Source organism: Seriola lalandi, unplaced genomic scaffold (genome assembly GCF_002814215.2).
Source record: "Seriola lalandi dorsalis isolate HSWRI2012SDOR001 ecotype SW California unplaced genomic scaffold, Sedor1 jcf7180002054337, whole genome shotgun sequence".
Classification (NCBI taxonomy): Eukaryota; Metazoa; Chordata; class Actinopteri; order Carangiformes; family Carangidae; genus Seriola; species Seriola lalandi.
In genome coordinates, this window is record NW_019524890.1 from 256,732 (window position 1) to 283,261 (window position 26,530).

Genomic DNA, 26,530 nt, shown 5'->3' on the forward strand with positions numbered 1-26,530 from the left:
GAGAATAGGTGTAGTTGTAGGAATGGTGGTGAGGGGACCAAATAAAGATGAAAAGACACTTTCAGCTATTGCTGCAGCTCTACATGACTCCATTAACAGAAGAGAGTGTAAGAGACTGCCCCATGGGGTGAAAGAGATAAAGAACAATTAGCCCTATCTTGCTGGCATCAGAACAGCTAAGGGAGGCAATGCTGATGGCAAAAAATAAATTAGTAACATCCAAGAAAAACTGTTAAATTATACAAAATAAAAATATTAACAAATAGGAGACACTTTAAGCTGGTACAGCGGTGGTGTAACTAATTAACAATGATAATGGCTACTTTCCAGAGGCCTAGCATTATGCATGATAGCTCATTTGTATGGTTTATTGGTCTATCCATATTGGAACAGAGGCACCATTAATGTAATTCATCACACTTCTTCTGCTAAGAATAATCAAAAACACCCGCCGGAGCACTAGCACAACAGCAGTATAGGGACAACTGAACACAGGTGATGAGGTTTGGCACTGGCCTGGGATCAGGTTGTTCTGCCTGACATAGGAATTAGAGATTTGTTGCATGATCTCATCTCTAAATGGTTTCATGTTGTACATTGTCACTATACTTGATGCACGCTCCCATCTAGTGTTTATTACATACAATTACATCTCTCATTACACATTAGGAACAGAATTATAATGTGATAGTGATAGTTATATTCTGCAAGACAAACAGCTTCGGCGATGATACCTGCTTATGGGGAAATAAAATATTGCGGGATCATTTGATAGCTTTTAATGAGGCTTTTTTTATCTACTGCGCATGCGCAAACCGGAGGGGGCGGGTTTGTTTGCTGTGACTAATGTTTTGTTTTCTGCCCTGACGAGATGGTTGTGACGAGTTAACACCAACAGCTACGACGCTAAACACTGCTCAGGTAAAAAGCTAATCGCCGGTCAGTATTTATAGTCAGTTCTTTCAGTCCTTAAGGGGTATCACTTCTATGTAGCAAGCAGTAGCACTGTTTGGGTTACAGGACCTCTAGTCGGCTACACAACACAATGATGCTAGCTTCTAACTGTTAGCTTTAGTAAATCATTTAGCTAACGTTGCATCTTATTGCACAGGTGCCACTGGCTGAAACTTAACTCACCTTCTGTCCAGTCAGTTCAGGCGAATCAAGTTATAATCCCACAATAGTTAGTAATGTTGTTTCTTCTATTGCAGTCAGATTTTAAGATGAGCTAATGTCCGTTAGCCCTCTTCGGGGGTCACGGGGGGGGGGGGGTCGCTAATGGAAGCGTCATTTTGCGTTACGTAAAACTGCTAAAAAACTCGTCCGTGGAACTGCATCATCCTAGAAAGATAACTACGTATAAGCTGCATGATATTGTATCCGTTTTATAGTATCACCCCACAGAAATGTTATAGTATAACGATCAGTGGTTGAAACAGTACTTTACTCAAAATGTTGATACTGTCATACAGTGGGAAAATGCCCCGCATCCATGATCAACATGCAATAGAAGCACAACCCTGGAAAAACAGATCTTAAATTGAACAAATTACTATAAAGTCACATGTGGTAGTAAAGGGATGATTTGACTCTAATGATCAGACCCCGACAGGGGAGTGACAGATTATTTTGGTGTGTTTTATCAGAGACAATTAGAGAATTTGATAAGCCCTGAGTCAGGCTGATACTTCACAGTGGAAGAAGTTGAACTACAGCAAAGCTCCCCTTGAGATAAGAAACTCAGAAAAAGTAGTTCAAACTATTTTGGAAAAAAAAACAAAAAACAAGATCAAATTGACAACACGTGAAACAAAATTATAACAAAGTCACATGTCAAAAGTGTTCACAGGTTAAACATTAACCAAAAATAAATACCCCACTATTCACAGGAAAGTGAAAAGATTGTCAGCTTTGGTTTGATATACAATAACTTCTTATGTGTGGCCATGGAGATTCCTTCTTAGGCTGAGATTTGGGAGGTTTAACCACAATAATGCTGTCACTGTGTGAGCATTGAGCAGTGCTTGCCCTTGGCTTTTGTACACGTATTACACAAAGAGTGTGATGTGTATGGACTGCCTGACAAATGCATTGCCTGGGCTTACCTTCATAGGATGAAAAGAGAGCAAAGAAATGATAAAATTTAATGGCCCAAGAGGGCCAAAAGTTTCAGTAGTTAACTACACAAAAATGGTTATGTCTTCTTAAATCTCTTTGCCTGATGTCTTCTTAAATACAAACCTTTTCTGTCACCATTTTGAATCATCTTGATTATGTGGTAGTGACACTAACTGTAGTAATCACATCATGATAATAGAAATACTAAGAAATGCCTGAGTAATGTTAATTGAAAGAAATCAATGTATTTTCCAATTTTAAGCAATTTTGGCAGACGTTTTCATTATTACCACTAGTAGTATGTCAGAGTTTGGTTTCATTTGATTTCACACTGGTATGCAACTTAATTTTCACTGAGAGGCATCCTTGAAATAGGTAATCCATTACTGTAAATGCCATATTGCCTTTTGTTTGTCAAGGTCATGTTACCATTGCTTACTTCCAGCTGACAGTGAAAACTGATTTTTAAAACTCAGCACAGCATTATTATCATGCAGCAGTAACTTACATAAGTAGAAATCAATGAAATAATTAATAAAAGCCAATATGTGTTGGGATGGATTTGTGAAGTATACTGCAGTAACTTTAATTGTCCCACAGAAACACTGGCCCCTTAAAGAGAGAAGGTAGCATACTGAAAGAAATGGCATGTTAGGTTCATACTGAGCCTAACAATAAAAAGGTAAACTCTAACATTTCAGGTGCCCAAGTGGTGTGTCGAACAATACCGCCCTGTGTTATTCAGTTCCCAGCAGCAGGGATTCTGCAATGATTATACAGTTTTGTTTGTACAGTCATACTGTGCAAAGAACAGATTGCTCCAGCTGTTCGATGAATACAGTAATACAGGCAACATGTTTTCTATGAAGTGGAGTCTGTCAAATCTTTCCACGTGATTCTGACCCACTGCTCTTTGTCATTTACGATCTATACATGTGAGTAAGCTTAATCTGCTGCTTCACTCATTCTAGAGAGGAACTTTAGCGCCTAAGGTGTAAAGAATTTTATCTGTCTCATTTGACGGATGTGGTCTTAAAAAGCAACACTTGCTGCAGGTAGCCCAGTACTGGCCACTAATGATTAATGACCTTATTTGAGAAATGTCACATCTTGTGGAGTCTTTTCTGAGTTGCTGTTTGGCCTTAAATCTCCTACTAACAGTGACCTTGTGTTGGCCTGCAAGAAGACAAAGCCATGGGGAATACAAGCAGTGAGAGGGCCGCGATGGGCCAGGGGGAGAAGGCTCAGCGCAGGGACAGCCGAGGTATCAAGGAGGGAGAGAGACCAAAGATCCTGATGGACAGCCCAGAAGATGCTGATATTTTTCATGGTGAAGATTTGAAAGTAAGTCACGCGGCTCACTCTCAGGCAGACTATCTGCTGCCAACATGGTAATTTGGTGCCCGTAGACCTTTTCAAACCCAACTCTTCACATGATGTAAATCAACAGCTAGTGATGTTTTTTTCTCCAAATGATGTTTCAGGCTCCTTTAGAGAAAGAGGAGTTCCTTGCATGGCAACAAGACTTAGAAGCAGACGACAAAGCCCCAACTTTAGACCGGCCAACAGTATTTCGCTGGACTGGAGATGGCAAGGAGGTCTACCTCTCTGGGTCCTTCAACAATTGGGCCAACAAGATTCCTCTTATTAGAAGGTGAGGATGTATCTTGAAAATTTGTGTCCTCATTTAAAGTTATTTGATAAGATAACATTTACCATTTCTCACTGAATCTAGCTAGCACGCAAAGACAGTTGTTTTGAGTGTCTTTCATGAAACAGCTTGTTTTATGAATGAAACAGGTCGATACAATTGCTAGGTTGATATACATGATTTCACTGTACCACTGAAGTTTCTGGAAGTAAAGGATAAAGCCTTGTTGAAATTCAGTTCACTGGTTTAGAGGGCACACATATTATTAATGAGGTTGAAGACTCAAAGAGAAGTTACTGTGACAACTCACCTTACTTGTCATCTTTCAAAGTCAAAACACCTTTGTGGCCATTGTGGATCTGCCTGAGGGGGAGCATCAGTACAAGTTTTATGTGGACGGCCAGTGGACCCATGACCCAGCTGAGGTCAGCAGTTATTATTCTCTAATATACTCACTCTTATGACCTTTTTGTCAAACAGGCTTTCATCGGTCACCATCCAACTAGAGAGGTTGTTGCAGCTGTGATTCAGCCCCACATTACACGTAGAGGCCTCCTAAAACATTATATACATTATTTATATTCTACCTTGAAATTTCCTGTACAACCTCCATCGGCATCTGTAAATAAAGCTATTACACCTCTGCTATGAGTGAAAGTCTGGAAAGACCGCTAAACCAACATTGTCATGACATAATGAATGGTTTTGCATTATTGTATGTTGTATCTTTGCCAGCATTACATAGTGTAACTGCAAGTGTATGTAATGAGTTTTTAATTTTGGCTGCAAGCAATAATCTGAGTGAGACCTATTATCCTGTTGAAACAACAATTATCATTTATCTGCAGCAAGGAAATAGAGTTTCACATATCTGAAAATAATTAATCACGTATCCTGTAAACTTGGCGAAATTGTGGAATGAAGGAAATATTGGACAGACGGGGTTGAACATCTTGCGCATTCAGTTATTGTACACTTGTAATTTGTCTTGTGTGTTCCCTCACAGCCGGTTGTGACCAGCCAGCTGGGCACAGTCAATAATGTCATCCAGGTGAAGAAAACAGACTTTGAGGTGTTTGATGCTTTAATGGTGGACTCACAGAAATGTTCTGACATGTCAGGTGAGTACTAATAACCCCTTTTCATGTCTGCCTTGTGAAAATTTAGTGAGGTAGCATACAGGTTTTTGGAAGCGGGTATGGAAAAGTGTACAAAAATATTCTATATATTCTAATATTTGGGCACTCAGTCCACCAAACATCAATAGACATCATAAAATATAAACCATGATTCATGAATTCAGTCAGAAATTAAAACATCATAGTATAATTTTAAAATTGAAATTTTGTGCTGTTGTGTGAACTGAGGCCAGGATTTCTACACAGCTTCTTCAGAAAATGTTTGAGAATGATGTTCTCTCTTACTCATACTCTCCCGCCCCTGCTCTGCTCTCCTCACTTCCTCAATTAGACCTCTCCAGCTCTCCTCCTGGACCATATCATCAGGACGCCTACATTCCGAAACAGGAAGAGAAGTTTAAGTCTCCACCCATACTCCCACCGCACTTGCTTCAGGTCATCCTCAACAAAGACACGGGGATATCTGTAAGTAGCTGTGTTGTAATTAAATCAGGCCTATTCCAAACACAGTTATTTACATTGTGGATGTTCTTGATATAGTGAATTGCTTATTCTTTATTTCTCTCTATTTTGTATTGTAACTGTGTAACAAATTCCTTGAAATTAAAACGCAGTTAAAATATTGAAGGTTATAATAAAAAGCAACAACTTGCTCATTAATGTAATAAATAATAAATAAAAAAAAAAATCTGTCAAATAACACTGCCAGTAACTGATAAAACACATCTATAAAATGAGGCAAGTAATTATGAAGAGCTAATATGCATTTATGGAAATAGAGATTATAAAAATAGAAAGATGGAAAATAGAAATATAAACAGAATCTGTTCCAGTATTCTCAGTTGTTTCTGTTTCTTTTCATAATTCTTTTTCCAGTGTGACCCTGCGTTACTCCCAGAACCCAATCATGTCATGCTCAACCACCTCTATGCTCTTTCAATTAAGGTAAGGTCTGAAGCTGACTGCCTCACGCAAAAAATAAATTCAGTATTTGCTATTTTTCAGCTGCTGAAATGTGGGAAAACTCAGTGACACTTTAGTAATGACCAGATTTGATAGCATTTTTAATAGAAAGTGTGAGCTGTTGCCGCTGTAGCATGCACAGCTGATTCTATCTGTGGAATGCCAACAATGATAACAAGCTGCTATTAGAGGAGCTGAAGGACAGATGATTCAAAAATTATGACAGGAAAAATGAACACAATATACATGACAAGATATAAATACAAACAGCAGTGTCAGACTACATGGAGGAAAAGACAGAAAAAAAACTTCTGCCCTTCCCTTCCCTGCACTTCCCTTTCAATCCTGCACAGTTGAATGTCACGTGACTGAGTTGGAGTTTCCTCATTGGCCGCTTCTCTGACAAAATGAATTGAGACAAGAAGTTTCTATGCAGTGTTGCCAACATATCAGATTTTGTGAACGCTTGTGAAATAGATGGAACCATGGCCGCTGATAACGATAACAAGACAGGTGGTCGACAGACATAGAATGAACACATCAATCAGCAACTGTCTACGATGCACTCTCTCGCTCTCTTTCTCTCTCTCAGTTGTTTACAGCATTTCCACAACAGTTTTGACCTAGTCTTGTTTTCATATCAGTTGGCGGCTGGTCAATTGACCTTGTTTTTACTGTGTGTAGTTTATTTTTAAAGCTTTTTAAGGGGACTTTGCAACTGTGATCATAAAGTTATACAGGTGTTGGATAAAATGCGGCAGTATATACATGGGAAACAACATTTTCTTAAACTTTGAAGTTAATAAAGGAAACTGTCTTTTTAGGAAGGATTGCAAATTTTTCATATATTGGGTATTTGGAAAGAGTTTTTGTTGGTCAATAGCGCATTCACTTTCCGCTTCCTCAAGCTAGCAATGTGCCAACAATGCGTTTGACCACACTTCATTTTAAGCCCAACGCACCATGGGCGCTCAGGGCGCAAGTGCACTTGGTATTTAAATAATGTGGGGCGGGTGCTGCTTTGCGCTGGTTTGCCACTATCACTTTCATTGGAATCACATTAGAATGAGATCTCTTAATGGCCAACATGAAAACGAGGAATCATTACAGCAACCAAAAAGTCTTTGAATGTAAACACGGGCACCTGACTATTGTTTTAAGACAGATTTGAAAAGTTGTGAGCCTCCCCTGTAATGTAAAGCAACAAAAAAAAGTGTTTGGTTCCCTATAGTAGCAGGTTCACAGCAGTTTTGCAGCTTTTACACCACAACAAATGAGTCGCTCTGTGTCTCTGTGTGAAAATAAGAACCGGAATATAGTAGACATCATATTGCCTGATTGTTGATGGGGATTAGTGAGCGGCGGGTCTTCAAGATTAGTGGGTGGCCCTCCCACTAATCTCTACGGTAAAGGTGCACATGGTATGACCGATACCATTGTCCCCACAAGGCTCATATGTATCTAAGCTGCCAGCATGCATTTCATTGTTTTGAAAGCCTGTGTTTTTTTAAGTGAATTTTTCCTCCATGTTTTCTTTTTCTGTCACAGGATGGGGTGATGGTGCTCAGCGCGACACATCGCTACAAGAAGAAGTACGTCACCACCTTGCTATATAAGCCTATCTGATTGAAGACTCTCTTATCCCAGTGTGTTAACTGTACACTGAGTGTACAAAATATGAGCTCCACCTGTTTTTTTCCGTAAAGCAGAGACCAGGTGAATGCAAGCTCATATCAGTCATGGGTTTCACCTGTTAAATCCACGTCTGGACTTGAAGAAGCAGCTCTGAGTGAGGTGGAGGAGATAGATTAAAGATTAGGAAAATAGATATTGTTAAATCTGTCAATTAAACTTTTATTTGAAGTAAAATTCAGGAATAATGTTTACTATAGGAATGCCCTGAAAATGAATAAACTAAATCAAGATGACATGATAGTGTTGAATGGGTGTGCACAGTAAAATGTCAACAGATTAATCATTTGTATCATTGTACAAATCTGCCTCAAGAGGCTGGTTAAATGATGACATTACTTTATCCATTCTGAGCTTTGAACACACAGCTCTGAGATTATATCTTGTACACTCACTGTACACCCAGTTGTTGTACACATCTGCTGAGGACCATCAATGCCACACAGTTACCACAATCCTTCATAATCTGCCTTTATTTTTTCACTGATTGCCCTCTGTAGTTTTCAACAACAGTAACTTTGTTCAGTAGACATAGAGAGGCACACAGCTATAATCAAAGCAGACATAAATGGAATGATGAGAATTAGTAATGCTGGGGAAATTGGACTGAAGGACCTCAGATACGTGAGGTTGCTGTTGTCCTTCCTATGGTTGCAAAGACAACAGTGGTACAATCGAGAATGTGAATGTGAAGGTCAAAGAAGGAAAAAAATTGCACTGCAGTAGTTATCCACTGTTTTCTTTTGCCTTTTTATCTTAAAATAGTTGTATTTATTAGTTGTATTTTATTTAGTATGATCACAGAGCACACAGTAGTTATTTTTCTATTATTTGTGATGTATTTAGTTATATCATTTTTTTTCTACTTTGGTTGATGATGTGATTTGTTTTGTTGTCAAGAGTTTTCTCAGTATAGTTGCAGCGTTGCAGTCATTACCATTCCAGTCGAGTATCTCAGCAGATTGTTAGGACTAAGACGATGTAGTCGAGACCAAAACCATCTCATAAATGAATCTGGTCTAAATAACTCATTAGATTTGCATTACCATAATAAACATTTAATTTTATATAGAATATGTAGTGGTCTTCACACTGATATACCATTGCACAATAATAATTTCCTTCTTTTATACAGTGTTTATGCATTCCACACCATAGAGTTGATCCCTGCTGGCTTAGTCAATATGGGATCGTTAGGTTTGTGCCATGACACATTGCCAATCTTCAGTAGTAATGCAGAAAATTCAGATGGATCCATGGGTAATGAAGAAAGACCCAACAGGAACGTTATTTGACAATGACAACAAAGTGACCGACATTTGCTTGAAGAGCCACAACACTGACTAAGGGACCAGCATAGGATCAGACTGGAACTGTTACTGAAGAGGCGTTATAGTGAACATGTTTGTCTGCACTGTTAATGGTCAGTGTGTATTTCATGAGGTCTGAAAGACTGGACTGAATTTTAAGTTAAAAGGTAGCCTATGACTTGAACCATCAACATATCATTGCCAAGTTATGTTATCTAGGTGTAATTACCATAAACAAATGAGACCAGGATGTTGGTTACAGGCCACTGGATGCTGACACTCCTCAGTCATAGTCTCTTTTGTTTTATTGTCTCAGAACTAACATGGTAATGACTTATTGATGACAAGATGCTGGATATTCAAATACATTGCAGTATCATTAAAAATGTTGTTGAGCCTTTGAACCATGCTGGTGTGTATACATTTTCAAAGATATTTGTATTAAAGATAAGTTGCAGTAAAGATTCATATGCAGTTTGTTTTATTTGTGTGTGTATATCTGCCTATTGTCAGCCTCACTAAAACACTCATGAGTCCATGTGTAGAGGGCAATGGCTTGTTTTGACTCACAGTCATTGTAGGAAACCCTGCAGGGATTTTGAAAGCAATTTATTCTCTACTGGTCATTTTTATGATGAACCAAACAGTGTCATTTGACTTGTCCACAGTATTATTTTATTTTACATTTATTTCTTTTTCCCAATGAGGTTATCAAATCATTTGACATATTGTAGTGAGAGTATTCAAAGAGAGGAGGTTTTAAAGCTGCACAGAAAATGACTTTTAAAGCAGCTTTTCCTTAATGAATTTTTTATTTTTTATACACTAATAAAGCTAATTAAAAAAAAAAAAAAAAAAATATATATATATATATATGTATATATATATATACAGTACTTGAGAAAAATACAGAATGACCTTCAAGCAAACATGGTAAAAGTCAAAATAAGGATGAAGAAAGATCACTGTTATTACTTCACAGAACTGCCAGAGAAAACAGAAACATTCCACTTCACTGTTCCTGAGCCTCTGAGCACTTTGCTCTCAACCTTCGTCTGCTCTTTATGTAATCATAGGTGTGTTCTGGAAGTATGGGAGTTTCCATGTCCCCTTGCATATGGCAGAAAACCTGAAGTTGCTGTTTAATTTAGTCTCATGTTTATCTCTCTATTTTGGGCATGAGGTTATTTATTACATAATTATGCAACAAACAGTGTCTACAGAAGGTTTTACTTAAGCATACCTTGTTTACAACAGTTTGACATAGGACTATTTTTCTTACAGTAAGCCAAAAAAAAACCTAATTAAAATATGAAAGCTCATGTACGTTTACAGTGATGTTACACATAGAGTGATTCTATCAGTATGTCTTACTGCCTATTAAGAAATAATGATGCATTTTATAAATTGCCGACTTATGTGCAACAAGTGGCATTGAGTAATTATAATTTTTCCCTTGGTGTGTGGCAATGTAGCTACACTTATGACAAGGCATATAGGGCATATAGGACATTTATGGACATCCTGATGTGTCATGCACAGTCACACACAGATGACAAATGTCTGACCAGGGTTTGACCCATGATCAAGAGGATGGAGGGAGCCCAGATAGATTATACAGAGACTGGAAAATCACTAAGGGAGCATAAATCTCACCCAAAGCCACTTGGTCCGCTACATTATTTATTTTAATCACAGAAAATGTGTTGATGGTAAACATTTATTCTATATGTGGATTAAGATCTGCATGAAAATACACGTAGTGATAAACAATTTGGGGACCCATCAATTTTTTTTTATCATTTACTGGTTGAGATGGCCAAAAACATGTGGACATGTGAATTTTACACTGTTATTGGATTTTTGAGCATCTAATTCAAAAACCATGGGCATTAAAGGTTCAATATTATATAAAGTGAGATATCCATATATTTTTTATATAAAGCAGGTCTATGTTCCATATTAATACTGTGAAAGTACCAAAGTGGTCAGTCCACAGAGAAATACACACAGCCTGTGTTCGGAAACTGAGCCTTAAAATGAGCCGTCAGGACTAATGTAACATTGTGATGTCACAACAAAGCTGTCACCAACCTCAGCCAGGTCCCAAGCCCAGCTCACATGGATCCACCATCCAGCCATGCAGGATTTGGTTTGTTTGAGTTTTTACCTGAAATCTGCTATATTTTTATTCAATCACTCAGAAAACAGTCAGCCAATCAGAAGAGACGATCTGGTGTTACTAGAGCTCCAGAGAGAAGCCTGAGAGAGGAGATGCTAAACTACACTGAGATGGTTTTTGGTACTTAAAACCACAAATATATCTTCTTATGGATCAACACTTAAAATAAAACACTGGAAAAGTGTAAAATATGGGACGTTTAATCGCTTTCTCTTTCTTCTCCCTCGTCTCCTCTTCAAAAGTGTTTCAGGAGATTTTGAAGCCTGTTTGGGTGGATTTACTCCCACTGAGCCACAAGGGCATTTGTGAGGTTGACACTGATGTTGAAGCTGTGTGTTCTAGTTCGTCCCAAAAATGTTGAATGAGGTTTCTGTCAGGGAACACCATTTTTTGCATGGGGGTATAAATGTAGCATTAAGGTTTCTTTTGAAAATGTTCCAACATTGGCAAACATATTTAAGGGAAATTGTTTCAGATATGAACATGCTTTTGCTCGAAACAAGAAAATATGGCTGCTGTATCAAGGGATTGTCACTTGATAAGATTTTTTACAAATAAATCTGCCACAGGAATTCTTAATTAGTGTAGTTAGACTGACAGGTTGAAAAAAAAATGAAATTATGAGAAACAACCAACTAAAGCGTGAAATTAGATATTTTGTCCCTAAAGACAAGTTTAAAATATCCCTTGTGCAAGCCAAAAGAATAAAACTTGAAATAAGATGCTTTTGTTTTGAAACTTCACAGCTAAAAGTAAATGGTAAAGCATGCTGAAGGATCTGTAGCAGACGTGTCCCTTGTATTTAGCTAAACAATTAACAATTAAAACAAGGCAGGTGAGATTTACTTGAATCAAGTCAAACAGTGAGATTGAAAACAACGTTTTTGATGATATATTTCAAACCTTTTAAATGAATGAGTCTTAAACATGACTTATAACCCTGTCAGTATATTCAGTGCCTCCCACATGGGTCTTTCACGTAACAGCCTACCAAGTCTAGTCCAGAAAGAACATCAAACATATTTGACAACAAGACAGGGTTATGGAAAGTTCACAGTGTGGGAGTTTTGATTCACTTTTACACATGCTGGTCTGTGTTCAAACGTCAGATCCCGTGCACAGTGAGGTGTGCGACTCTGTGTCGTATGAACAGCTGACAGGGCAGGTCCCAAGGTCCTCATGGTTGCTATATAAAGAGGATCCTGATCTCAGAGTGAGAGCTACTACACTTTGGCAGAAATACTTATTTACAGGATGAATACCCTCCAGATTCTGTGTCTTTTGGTTGCGGGCCTCTCTGTTGGTGAGTTCAACTTAACACACAGCTGTTTGTCCGGCATACATGTTGGTTCTGAATATATGCATCCTCCAGTCGGATTCTGATTGTTCCCACTTTGCTGTGTTTCAGCCCAGTCCTTGGACTACAAGGCACTGAACCAGTTTAGGAGAATGATCCTCTGTGTGATGCCTGAGAGCTGGCCTGTTTTTGACTACGCTGACTACGGCTGCTTCTGTGGAAAAGGAGGCTCTGGCACACCTGTGGATGATCTGGACAGGTGATGATTCAGTTACTCTGTTTCATTCTAAAATGACTTTTAATAAAAGCCTATTCGGTCTGTTTTGAATATTTCTTTTTATATCTGTAGGTGCTGTCAAGTGCACGACCAGTGTTACAGCGATGCTATGCAGCACCCTGAGTGCTGGCCCATCATCGACAACCCTTACACCGAGTTCTATGACTACAGCTGTGATAAAAATAACAAGAAGGTCACCTGCACCGGTGAGTACACCAAAACAAAAAGCTTCTCCTGCTCATTTGTTCTTATAAACATGTTCATTTGTTCATAAAACCTGCAGTAAGATGCATTTTTACCCTCCTCTGTTGCTGTATTATTGTTATTGTCACATTGATGGGAACAAATTGTCTCTGTTATAAAAGAATCTATAATGTTCTCAGTTCCTTTCATTTTTTTTTTATTTGTAATCTCAACGTGTTCTCTTCCTCAGACGAAAACAACGAATGTGAGATGTTCATCTGCGAGTGTGACAGGAAGGCCGCTGAGTGTTTTGCCAGTTCACATTGGAACCCCGATCACGAGCACCTGCCCAGCGACCAGTGTCATTAAAGATATCTGCAAATAGTTTTCAAAAGTGACAGTTTGTTTTGTTAATTTATTGAGAATCATTATCATGTTAAGATCTTTTCACATAAACCTTATGCTGTACAGCCACATTCAAAATATCATGATTTCTGTATGAGACAACGCATTTCTCACACTGTAATTTTACAAACCTATCACCATCCATCATTCACTCCATGTGGAACTGCAAAGTTCTCAACACAATAAACACAATTACATGTACATCTCTCATTTTACCTCACCTCACATTCTACTTATAGCCAGTCATTCCAGCGTGTAATGTTGAATGTGATTCCTGTCACTTATGTTGCCATTAGAGGGCACTATTGTCTACCTTTTTTTTGCCTGGCTTCCAGGATGAAGTCGGTAGTATACCTGTCATCCGATGCTTTGTTTTTTCATCTATCCTTCCATACTATCTGTAAAACTCCCATATCCAGTGTGTAATATTTGCATATAATCAGATAATAAAAATGTATTTACAGAAAAGGAGAGAAATAATATTCAGGTTTTCATTTTGCCTTTGTTTTACATTTTGTGGATATGAATGGGGGTTTGTGTCACGTAGGTTTCTTCAGTACATCGGCCAGTAAGTAGTTGTGACGGCACAGTCACCCTCCTTCCCCCATAGAGTCAGAGCAAATAAAACATGGCGTGACCTTTATAAACAGAATTTTCTTTATTGTAACTATAATATAATGCACACTTTTAAACTGCAAGTACTTTACACTTTAACTTTTATTATATAATAGACAGACACAATCTGAACAGACAGGTCTTCTGGCCTGACAAAATGCACAAACGTGTAGTTATACAATATGCAAAACAAACATGCAATGCACCTTTCTGCAGTTAAGGGTCACTCTTACTGAATTAATGAATTCATTTTGCCAGAAGCAGCTGTTAGCCACTTTTAGCCACTACAAATCACAGCAACAAACATTCACAAACAGTGTTGTCACAAACAATCTATCGTCAGCTCATTCTGTATCGCTAGTGACACTGGTTATTTCTATCACAGTTCTTACTTGTTATGTACAACTCCCAGGGCACCAGAGGGCTGCAGGTGAGATGTGGTTGCTTGTGAGATCATTTGGGACCAGAAAAAACAAAGAAAAAAACGAATCTAATCACTGAAGCCGAATGTGTTGGTTTCAGCTAGCCACCACTGTTAGCTCCCAGCAGCTCACTCTTTGTTTCAGTCTTCAGGGTTTTGTTCAGACAACACTAAGCATCAGCACTGTAAGCAACAGCAGCTGGTAGCTGGCCGCTGGCCATCAGCCAGCTGTGGCTGCTGCTGGCTCGAAGATAAAATGAGACAAAATGGCAAATGCAAGGAGGAAAAAATAGATATTGACCACTTAGTAATATTATGAGTCATCTGCTGTTGTTACTGTAAGGTAGCTATAAGTGGCTAGTGCAGCTGGTTATGTCTTGGATTGACCAAGAAGCCTGTTGTGAGGGAAATGATGATTATGATGGTGTTTTCATCTTGTGCTGATTTGCTAATTGGAGATTTACACTGTTTACACTGTTGTTTGAAGCCAAGTCCAAATTGCTGAGAACATAATTTAACACCTTGACGCCGAAACAGTGTTAGCAGTGGAAGATGAGGCCAGTATCACCATGCATGTTACAAAACACAAGGCGTCCTCCAGTCTTCCAAACTGAGTGACAAAATTGATTGTTTGTCAGTGGCTTGAAAAATAACCCACGTGAGTGTTTTCTGATACCTGTTGTCAGGATGACATCATTTGTCAGAGTTGTTTTCAAATGACATAGAGTGTGTGTGTGTGTGTGTGTGTGTGTGTGTGTGTGTGTGTGTGTGTGTGTGTGTGAGTGTGTGAGAGTGAGAGAGAGAGGGAGACAGAGAGAAGGAGAAAACAAGTCAAACATTATTGTATTTTTTCTGTCACTCAACACCTACGAGTTCAGGCTCTGTTTCACTACCTTTATGCTCAGAACTGTTTTGTGCGTCACACTGATTGTCTGTGTAGAAACGAAGAAAAAAAAAAACCCTCACACAACTCATACTCTTTACTAACCACACTGGATTATGGAGATATCCTTTGCGGTAAACCGCTGGATGTCATACACCACAGTGCCATTCAATTCATCACTGAAGATTGAGTGATTGCACTCACCACTCTGAACTGGGAAAGACTGGTTACAATATATTCATTCATTCGTTAGCCATACCCCTTATCCATATATTGGTGGGGGGTGGGGTGGGGGGGCCCTGGACAGGTCTCACACCTACAGGCAATTTAGAGTCACCAATTAACCTAAACCTGCATGTCTTTGGATTGTGGGAGGACTGGTTTCCAGTATCTTATAATATAGCTAATGGGATAGTAAGTTCACACAGTTCACTGAAGAAATGTACTTGTACCAGTGACTCTGGTTTCATGGTAGTAACTCTCTGCTCTTTTGTGAGATTATTTTGACTCTGACAGAGGAGTTTAAACAAGAGTGAATGTTGCAGCACAGCTAATTTGGACTTTCTGACACATTGTGAAGATGGCATGCTATTGTTCCCCAGCACAAATGCACGGGTTAACATTTATCAAAGTTTGATGCAAAAAAATTTTGCAGATTAACGTTGCCCCTAATTGCAAACAATTCCATCGAAATGAAATAAATTGCCACTACTTTTAGCCATTTTAGATGCTGGTGTTACCATGGTGTTTACGTGCCTTACTTCTGGAATGAACTGAGTTTCTTTTTTACCTGGAGCATCAGAAACTTTTCTTGGCTCTGGCAAACAAATCATTGTTGGTTGACATAAAACACATCGCTTCCGGTACTCTGGCACGAAATGCCACTAGATTTAAAAATGCGGTGTACCATGAAATACAAAGAGATGAACCTGGCGCTTAATCAGCATCGTGCGAACTTAAAGTTCTGCTTGACACTGGAATCCAAGTTGCAAAATATTAGTAAAGATCATTAGAAACTTGGTTGTACTCTCAGATGAACTAGAAGTACATCCATTTACTAGCATTGATAATGTATCATTCCTCTGGGGTTTTATTTAGCTTCTCATTCACTAGATGTCAGGAGGCCCCCCCCCCCTCACATGTAACACCAGGTACCAACTCAACACTGCTGAGTCTAATAAATAGATAAGTGCTTCAAGATACAATGTGCGTAAACTTGCTACATGTGTCTACCGCTCACATGCGCCATGGAAACTCAGCTGTGACAATTCCCAAAGGCGGTACCCCTATGCCAGGAGGATATGAACCTGAGAGAAAAGTGAAAGACAAAGAAACAAGTCTAACAGAGAGGTGACTAAGAAGGAGTAGAACAGGAGAAGCAGCGAGAGAGACACTGTCTCACAGCAGTTGGCTGCCGCAGTGTCTAATAATGACCCCGCCCTTGCATGTAAACACAAGCCCACGCATTATCCAGAGTACTCGCTTGCTCTGATGCTGCCATGGTTACCCACTATTTACCATACCAATCATGTACAGTACAAGAAGTAACGATTTCCAGCATGTTATTCAACTTTTCACAGCAGGTAGGGGAGTGACTAGTGTCTGAGTGAAGGGACTTTCCTGTGCAAACCATCTGTGTTGAATTGTTGACTTATTCTGTCTGGTATGCGAGATGGAAATCTGAGCCTGAGTCGAGAGAATGGACGGCTGTGTGAAAGTACATCATGAGCATGGCCGTTCATTCACTATGCTTGGAGAAAATGGGGTTAGTACCTGCAAGTACAAAAGGTTCTCGGAGTAACCGCTTTGTCCATGTGACGTATGTTTTCTCCGAGACAAAAACAGGTTTCCTGTTTTCACTTTTTCCTCTAGGGCCCAGGTATCTTAATCAAGGCTCATGTGTCATTCTACAATGTCTATTATTGCACAGTGCACTTTGTAAATGGACAGGTACAGAATGATTTGTTTGTATCTTCTACAGAGGGAAGAAAAGAGAAAGAAAAGCTTTTAAAAAACAATGGATTTTTAATCAGAACAAAAATGACGTATGTGCTGTTCACATTTCAGCAGGGTGGTTGGGCTGCTTTTTAAACAGTAGGCTATAGACCATCTAACACTGAGAATTGAGAAAGATCAAACATCTCTAGAAGCAGTCACTCTCTTTTAAATATTAGTTGATTAATATATTCACATTATTTACATATCCTCATAGCTCTGTGGAGAACGTATAGGCTAATTTCACTTGGCTGGACACAAAGTTTTCCACTCTGCCCTGACTCTCCTTGATAAACTCTTTTGAAGATACTGCAGATCAGCAGAGTTCTGCATACTGAGGGACACGTGCGAAGGCCAAGATGGTGACTGATGTTTTGATAGTGTCGGGTAGAAATGGTTAGCATCGCTTTGGTTAGCATTTGATGCATCCATGCACACCCTGTAATTCTTCCCTCTGTTGTCATCCCAGTGTGGTGTTACACCAGGTCCCGGCCTGAAGGACACACAAAACTCGATCCGCTCCTTTGGATCGATGTTCTGGGGTAAGCTTAAGTCGAAGGCAAAAACACCCATATCAGAACCCCCACAGCGCAGCTGCTGCAGGAATGTGCAGGGAATGTCATGATGGCTCCTCCAAGAGTCAAAGGTCACCCTTATATGCACAGCTTTCTCAATACTGACATGGGAGACACACACTTTGCCACTCAGAGAGCGTTCTGAAATGTTGCAGCTTTCCAGTTGTACATGCATCTCTCTCAAACGTGCAAGGAAGGCTTTAAAGTCCAGTGTCGGCTGAGGGAAGGCCAGCCTCAACTTGTAGCGCCGCAGGTTGTTTGGGGTTGACTGTTGGGCTTGCAGTTTGGCCGGCAAGGGTTTCATCAGCAGAGCAGGAGTGGTAGAGGAAGGTTCAGGGATGAATAGCCGCACAGCAGTGAGCGCCAATCCCTTCGCGTCTGCAAACACCACACGCTTTTTGTTCACAGTGCCGCTGTCTCTGCGGAAACAGCTCCGAGGCTCTGAGGGCACAGGTGAGGAGAGCAGCAAGGAGGATGAAGAAAAAGTGGAGAGATATGGAGATTGACGGCTGGTCTTCGGCAGGCTGTCGGTCGGCTGACAGGGACGCTTTGCCGGTTTCGTAGGGGACATGGAAAGCAGCTGGTAAAGAGGCTGGCGCTGACTGAGGCTCAGACACACAGCGAGGTCGACCGGCATCACAGCGGGCTTGGGGTGACTACCAAAGGCATGGAGAACTCTGAGGAGGAAGCCGTGATGGGGTTACAATGACATCTACTGTCACACAGAATGACTGCACATATTTCTGCTGTAGAAATTCTGCCTTTACAACTTGTTCTAATGACTGACACACAGGTACTGTTAGTTCTCACAAGAACAGTTAAATGAAAGCACATTAGCTTACCTTGTACAGTTCATTCTCAGATTTTACACTGTCAGTCAGTTGTCTTTGCTTGAGCAGCTGCAGCAAATTCAGAATAATCTGCAAGCGGGAAAACAGAGGTAAAGAATGAAGAAAACTTCTCAGTGAATTAAACAACTATGAGTCAAAAGATGACCTATCTGAGATGAGTTCAAACTACACTGAAGAACAGAGACAGCTAAGTGCCTAAAAACTGAAAATGTGGAGGCATATTTTAAAAATGCAGAACATACTTACATATTGTGTTTCAACAAATCAGAGAAAAAGAAAAGAGATGATCGTAGTCCAAGTCTGTCTCTCCTCTCTCTCTGGAGCTTATGTGAAGAGTTTGGGAATGAGGCTGGACCTTCTGTGACAACACATTTGCATGTGGGTAGTTTAACCAATGAAGTGAAGCTCCTTTGTTTATGTCCTGCCCCTAAAGAAGTGTTGCATGAAAGTTAGGTGTCAGAGTTTTCCTTGCTGCTATATTTATCTTTCTGGTTTACTTAAAAATGTAGATATTTAAAACAATACCAAATGTTTCATGTTAGGTTTATTGTAGAACCCAGGAGTAAAGAAAAAAAATGAAACATGTGCACACTCATTAGAATATGTGTTTTTACACCAGTAGAGGTGTGAAAATGAAAAACATCAACAGATAGCCTTTTCAAATTACAGGCCTCTCTTTTTCCCTAGTGCCTGTTAAAGGGAGGCTGCAAGCACAATATCCAATTAAACGCTAAATCCAAAAGTTAGAATATAAAAATTTGTCCATTAAATGTGTGTAATGGTGGAGTTCTTCTTTTCCCTGTCCGCTTTTAAATTTAAATTGTAAATCATGCTGGCAGGCACAGTGCTCTCATTTTCAAATTAGGAAAGGGATGGACCTCAGGAGAAAATTGTAATGCTATCATAAAAAGAAGTCACCCGACATTAAGCTTTGATGTAGCTGAGGGAGAGAATGACTGTCCACGGCTAAGTTGAAATAGTATATATTGAGGCTATTTAAAGATGGTAAATAATCAGTCAACAATATCAGATTGGCTAAACGGCTATTCTTCAACGTACAATATAATCTTTTAATATGGTACATAACTAGACTTTTTTGTTAGCATTCATTGTATGTCATCATCCTGCTTTGCATTTAGAATATATTAGATATAATATATGAAAATGAGCCTGACTCGAAAACTATTACGTAGTAAAATATAGTTTAACATTCTCGGAAACAGTCTTATTTGCTTTCTTGCCAATAGCTTGATGAGAACATTGATACCACCTATGTGTGCACAACTTCTTACATAAAAACAGGCTTACATAGAGATAGGCTATTCAATATGTCTCATACTAGCCTACACTTGTGTTAGCAAGGAATAGTTTTAATCCTACTGGGCTGTTGCTTTTTGATTGCAACATGGTGAAATTCCTTGAAACAGGTTCAGACTAAGATCTGTCTGGGAGTTAACAGAATGCCGCCCCACAGAGTTATTACAAAACACTCCCTTGTTTTAGTATTACATTATGTTTGGTGGGTATCCAAACTTACACACTGCCTAGGGCTTGTCCCAGAAACTGGTTAATTCATGACAGACAGGCTCAAACAAAGCAAATTCTATGATGTGAATACATTCTTGCAAACAGGTTTTGGGTACCAACCACAGACTGGGGTGCAGCAGTTTCTTAAGTTATCAGGTTTATCGATTGTTGACTGTTTCAACTCGAAAGGAACCTTTTTCATAAACTCCTTCAAGACATTGATTTTTCTTTGAGTAGAATATTCAACAATCATATATTGCATGGCATGTGAACATGTGACCTCACGGTTAAATATTATAATAATTCAATCACCTCACACTATAATGTGTTATATAATGTCAGCTAAACTATAGAATATAGATGATTATTGGCTGGGTTGCAACAGCAGGGCCATCCCTATAACCTGGAATGTCGCTGACTGACTGACTGACTGACTGACAGACTGATCATATTTCCACCACTGGTCAGTCGAATGTCTCACTGAGTTGGAGTGCAGTGTTGCCAAATTAAGCACATTGTTGCTAGATTTGGAGACTTTTTTTCAAACAAACTGGGTACAAACCTGGTACATGACTGAACTGTGTATGGATGCTAACTGGGGACTGAGGGCTACACCTCTTGTTTCAGGCAGTCTACTGAGCTGCTCTGGTTTGCAAGCTGCTTGGGAACTGCAGGGAAGCAGAGGAGCACTTCCAATACTCTGAGCCTCGCAAATAAACTACTTTCTTTACATGTACCATTATTACTAAAGGAAGCAGAGGAATAACTAAACTTAAGAAACACAGAGCAGAGGGAGCAGGAGCGACGGAGGGAGAGACAGAAGCCATTGGCAACTGCTAAAGAAACTAGAAGATCTGAATAGCATGTAAACAACAGTAACACCCTCAACTGGTAATGAGACAATATGACAATACAGCACAGCAATAAAAGTCCTGATGAGAAATAAAGGGTTTCTCTAGAGGACTTTATAATTGAAACGATCTCAATAAGTGTTGATTTTGTATTAACACATAATGCAATAACTTTTAACAGGACAGATGGGAGCGACTCAAAATGAGGCTTTACACTGAAATACCACCATGGCCAATTCTATATATCAAACTGAGGGAACTAGACAAAAGCCCTGCCAAAAGTCTGTTATATTCTGGAGTTGGAAGTAAATAAGGGCTAAACTATTGTGGATCCCAGATGGACTCTGTGAGCTGTGTGACAGACAAAATAAGGAAGATAGTTTGTCTCAGGGCACCACGGTGGCTCACCTGGTGGAGTAGGTGCGATTTGGGCTTAGTCCTTACCCTGAAGACCCTTGCTTGAGTCTGACGTGTGGCCCTTAATAAAAAGAAAGATAGTCTGTCTCTCCTAACTTTCTGTCTGAGTGATCATTTTATAGGTAATTAAATAGTAAATAGGCTATAGTCGAAATCACAGCAACATCTTGTCTTTAAGTTATGTGTTTTGGTGATTTTGTCAGACAATGTCGCTGTTATAAAATCAGAATTTGACTATAAGCAGTCCATCCATTTACTATAGGTTTTGACCTAGTCTATTAATATGTTAAAATGAATTGAATTGAATGAATTAAAAAAAATAAAATACATATACTTTATGTGAAAAGGCCATCAGACTTGGTGCACTTCCTTATATGCTTAAAGTTGCCTACAGCTAATTTTTCACTTCTGGTGAGAGACAGCATAATCACAAAGGCTTCATACACTATCATCTCATGGGAAAGCCGATTGACTGGTGTTGTATTTGTGTAAAATTTTAAGCATGGGGTGAAGTCACACAATAAAGCACATGATTCAGGCTTTATTCATACCTTCCACATCATTCAGCACACATGTCTTCAGTCTCAGTTCATTGTCTGTCTTCTGGCAACAGCTGGCCATAGAACATGCCACAAAACCAAATCAGCGCCTGATGATGTCAGTCAGACTACATAAGCCTGTTGGTATGTGTGTGAAAGTAACTACTAACTGTATTGCTTATTTAGGACATTGTGAAGAAAGGGCTGGACTCCATAAACCATGTCCACCAGTCCAACAGGGTAGTTATGTAAGTTCATGAAGCTGTTGGGCTACTTGCACAAAAAGCAACAGATAGCCTTCTCCACACTACTTAAGGTCTCTAAACCATGATGAATTAATCCTTAATACGAACCTTATAGTAGATTATTTCACAACCAGAAGATGCTAAAAATATAAAAAGAAGATTTAAAAAAGATTTTGGGGCCATGAAAAAAAATTGTTTTTTAATGAACTCATCTGTTTACTACTAGTTTGGCTTTATAAACTTGCACCAAACTACTTTTGCACGTATATAGTTACAGCACTATGATTAAGTAGTTTATTTATTTATTTTTTTTACAATTGCACAGCTCATTTCAGAGTGTGACCCTTTTATGAAATCAGATTACACCAAAAAAGTATATTTGGAGCAACATGTGTTTAAAATGGAAACTTTGTATTGGCACTGAACATCTTTTTTTTACTTTAACAAGTAGTAATAGAAGCAAATAGAAGCAACACCCACATGCTAGTAATAAATAGTGGCAGTGAGAGCAGCTTGAGCTTAGATTTTGAATTCAGTGGATGTAAGAAGAATCAATTGTACATGTTTCAGAACTGCACTGTGAACTTCATTCTCTGTCATCTCCTTTTACTGTATTGAAATGAAATATATTCACATTGTAACACTGGATCATATTAACCTATAATTCCTCCAGCGTCACATTACTTGCATGCAGAATGTCAGATTTGATACTGAGGTGACAGATTGACACACTTTCTCTTTCCGCTTCAGCACATGACAATCCACTTCGACAATCCACATCCTAGTAGGTAATACTGTTTAAAGGTTTGCATGTAAATACCACCATTATCATCATAATGGTTCAACAAGTCCAGTCATGTGAGTCACAATATATGGACCTACAGATCTACTGTATATTCATTATTCAGACATTATTATCATAATGAGAATAATTATTGACAAGTTTCAGGCAAAAGTTCACCACAGTTACACTGTTAATGTTCAGACCCCAGCTGTACACTATTATTAATCAATTGTAGTTATAGATTATATGTTGCCATTTGCTAATTTTTCCATCAGTGCCATATGAGTTACAAGGCACAGGTGGTTGTCTACAGATTCTTACTCCTTTATTTCACTGTCTGATTTTGGTTCACTCACCGTGCAAGTCTATTATATGACATGATGATATAATGTGACTGAGGCATAGGTGCCAAAAGTCATGATGCACACCAACTGCCCGCTTTCTGCTACATGCAGATGTTCAATGAGCTCACACCGAGTCATACAGCTTGGATCATTAATCTCTGTTTTTACAGCGTCTGTCTGCCTTTGTGCATTACTGCATGGTCTGTCTCTCTGTCTAGATTTCTTCCTCCAATCAGTGTCATTTCTATGGGCTCACGCAGATTTACAAAGGAAACTTGGGACTTTGTTGTTTTCCCGACAAGTGAGATCAAGTACAGTGCACTCTCATACATACACCTCCTGTCCCTAATGTCTCTATAACACATTAGGAATACATATTAGCCAAGCTGAGCTGTTGGTGCTAATGCAACAGGGGGCCGTCTGAGGATAGTTGTTTATGATTGTGACAAAACAAATTAGGACCCTATTTGCATGCTTTGAAAGATGTTTAAAAATTATATTATGCAAAAATCTTTGCTTGTTAAGGCAACAGTAATGCGAGTGGGGAAATTCAGCCAAGGCTCTGCTTATGAAGGAAAGAAAGAAAGAAAGAAAGAAAGAAATTTGTAAGTCTCATACGACTGTAATTATACTTTGCAGATTTGTTATGCATTAATACAATGTTACCCATAGATTAAACATAAAATTGAGTCATTAAAAAAAACAAAACAATTATACTCTTTACTTAGCAGAAATTCAACCTTTGTACATTATGCAGGTGACTCAACATAATTAAGTGAGATGCACTCCTTTAGTTTGGATTAGTACAATGTAACCACAACAACCAGTCCTCCAACCTGAAAAACCATACAGGTCATTCTCACGCTCTGACACGTCTCTGACACCTGTCACAATCTGACACAGCCCATAGGAGTGTCACCTGAAATAGTGCCCCATCCAGCGGTAGACATACCGAACCTACAGGATGTTGTCATGGTTACAACAATTAACATGCAATTAAGCTTATGTCCCAGTTTGGTTAGGTTATAGGCACACAAAGTACTTTGTTAGGTTTTAGGGAAAGATTGTGGTTATGATGGGTTATTATTAGTGCTTCGTTAAGGTTGGAGGACCTTGAACTTCATCCATCCATCCATCCATCCATCCATCCATCCATCCATCCACTCCCTAGACTTTGTTGCTCTATATACTACGTCACTTGGCTTCCTCCTTTGGCTAGTAGAATAGAATAGAATATCTTTATTGTCAGTGAATCAGTACAACTGCACAAATGTAGAGATACATAATATATAGAGAGAGATTAAGTTTGTAACTTCTGTTCTTGAACAAAAAAATAAAATAGAGTAAACGCAAATAGTATAAAATATTGCAACAAAGCAGAAATAAAGTAACAAACAATGATATCAGTATCAGTGTCTGGTAGTTGGATGTGCAATGCAGAAACAGAACCAGTATCGAAAAGAATCAAAGAACCAATTAGTATCAAACAACATGCACAGTACAAAGAGCAGATAAAAAACTGTTAATAGTCGAGGTCGTATATAAAATAAGACGGAACTACACATTGTAACAAGCTGCTTGTACCGATAACCTATACAGTGTTGTTTTAGGGGGGGGCAGTTTCATCCACACACATCTGTGCATTTCTGTCTGTCTTCTCATTTCATTCCTTATTTGTTTCCTCTTGCCAGCTCTGTGTTAAATTGTGCATGATGAACTAATGCTTGAGGGCGATCGATTTCCTCAATTTGCCCTTCAAGTCTTGACATGAAGGTGGAGTGCGGCATAATTATATGACTTCCACCCACATTGATATGGGTGTTCCCAACAGAACTTTATGACCTGAAAAGACTGATGAAAAAAAAAAAAATTGTTAAACTTGTTGTGTCACTGTGGTTTGATACTTCCATCACAGTTTCATTACGAATGTGTGTTACCATTATTAACCTTTTGTGGCCATCAAAAGTTTTATTCTCATACAGACAAACTCTGAACTCCACTCTGTGCAAAGGTGTCGCTAAATTGACATTATTTTATTTTATTTCTTATACCACACTAACAGGACAGCTCTTCATACCTGGACTTAAATCATAAAATACATATATACACATCAATCTCATCAAAGGTCTTTTTGCTTATGTTGTTTATACAAAAATGATTCACAGTTTGATTTTAATATATGAAATATTTTATTATATCTTCCATATCTATTACAGCTGAATATACTATATGTCTGGTTTACCTTCATATGACTTATTTAGTACCTAAACACACTGTTGCAAACCAATTTATTGGCTATGCTGCTTAAAACACTTTTGAAGTTTTTAAATCTAAAATGCCTCAGACACATTTTAAGACTCTAGTCCATTCTGGGGATATAAATAAATAAATATAACTATAATAATAGTATCTTCAAAGCCAAAACTTTATTTCTTTGGGGGGGAAAAATAACATCTTCAAAGCCAAAACTGTATTTCTGCTGGCAGAACGATTAAGATTCCCACTTTTAAGAGGAATGATGAGAGAGGCTGATGTAAGCTTGGAGGGGCAGAGCAGCAAATTGTACACTGTAACCCCATTACCACCCTTGGCTCAGTGAAGATAGCACCCTGCAGGACCTCCATCATCATTTGTGCTGACTCCCTACACAGCCAGAAGGGATAAGGGAGGAGCACCCTCCTGTGGGAAGAGAAGGGAGAACTCCTCTTCCACTGTGAGGGGCAGGCTCGCTGTGGTGTTCATGCAACTGGAAAAAGGAGTATGTGTCTAATTAGTACTGCTTGAGATGTCAGTGAGACAAGAGTAAAGCACGAGCATCTTCAGTAGGTGTCCAAGCAGCGAAGGTGCAGTTATGTTTGTCGGAATACATCCATGTTCTTTCTTTATTTGTCTCTCTTATTTCTTTAACACATTCTGACCTGAACTTTGTGGTTGAAAAAAAAAAAAAAAAAAAAGGAACACAAACATCAACAGGCATCAACTATAAGTGGGTGTTACACTGTAAAGAAAACCACAAATCCATCTGCAAATAAACTTTTATGTTAATAATGTCAATTTATTGTATCTGTTGTGTCGATTTTGAATCAGTGTTTCAACCATGATTACATAAGGAAAGATAACAGAGTTTACCCCTACCTGGTTCCTTTTCTAATATAAATTGACTCATATAAATCACCATTTCATTGTATGACCAGTCTGACCTTTATAGCATTTCAAATTGTGGTTGCAACTAAAAAAATAAACATGCCCACATATAATAAAAAAAC

The 26,530-nt window shown here is 38.8% G+C and overlaps 3 protein-coding genes across 4 annotated transcripts; 2 read left to right on the plus strand and 1 right to left on the minus strand.

Moving 5' to 3' along the window:
• The first annotated feature begins 823 nt into the window (after positions 1 to 823).
• prkab1a (protein kinase, AMP-activated, beta 1 non-catalytic subunit, a) lies at positions 824 to 9,335 on the plus strand. Of its 2 annotated transcripts, none has more exons than XM_023407533.2 (8): positions 824 to 921; positions 3,280 to 3,462; positions 3,603 to 3,772; positions 4,101 to 4,194; positions 4,776 to 4,890; positions 5,240 to 5,373; positions 5,785 to 5,853; positions 7,420 to 9,335. In XM_023407533.2, the coding sequence occupies exons 2-8, from the start codon at positions 3,313 to 3,315 to the stop codon at positions 7,495 to 7,497; spliced, it is 810 nt and encodes a 269-aa protein (XP_023263301.1). In that variant the 5' UTR covers positions 824 to 921; positions 3,280 to 3,312; the 3' UTR covers positions 7,498 to 9,335. The 2 variants fall into 2 exon arrangements, with proteins under 2 accessions (XP_023263301.1, XP_087030437.1); XM_087174311.1 differs by having other exon boundaries at positions 826 to 939.
• Positions 9,336 to 12,217: 2,882 nt separating this feature from the next.
• Positions 12,218 to 13,196, plus strand: LOC111655941 (phospholipase A2-like). Its single transcript, XM_023407509.2, has 4 exons — positions 12,218 to 12,358; positions 12,464 to 12,611; positions 12,702 to 12,835; positions 13,063 to 13,196. Exons 1-4 carry the CDS (start codon positions 12,310 to 12,312, stop codon positions 13,179 to 13,181), a joined length of 450 nt encoding a protein of 149 aa, XP_023263277.1. The 5' UTR covers positions 12,218 to 12,309; the 3' UTR covers positions 13,182 to 13,196.
• Positions 13,197 to 13,916: 720 nt separating this feature from the next.
• ppp1r3c2a (protein phosphatase 1 regulatory subunit 3C2, duplicate a) lies at positions 13,917 to 18,888 on the minus strand. Its single transcript, XM_023407530.2, has 3 exons — positions 18,804 to 18,888; positions 18,549 to 18,626; positions 13,917 to 18,383 (listed from the first exon to the last, which is right to left on the minus strand). The coding sequence occupies exons 2-3, from the start codon at positions 18,560 to 18,562 to the stop codon at positions 17,375 to 17,377; spliced, it is 1,023 nt and encodes a 340-aa protein (XP_023263298.1). The 5' UTR covers positions 18,563 to 18,626; positions 18,804 to 18,888; the 3' UTR covers positions 13,917 to 17,374.
• Between the last annotated feature and the right edge of the window lie 7,642 nt (positions 18,889 to 26,530).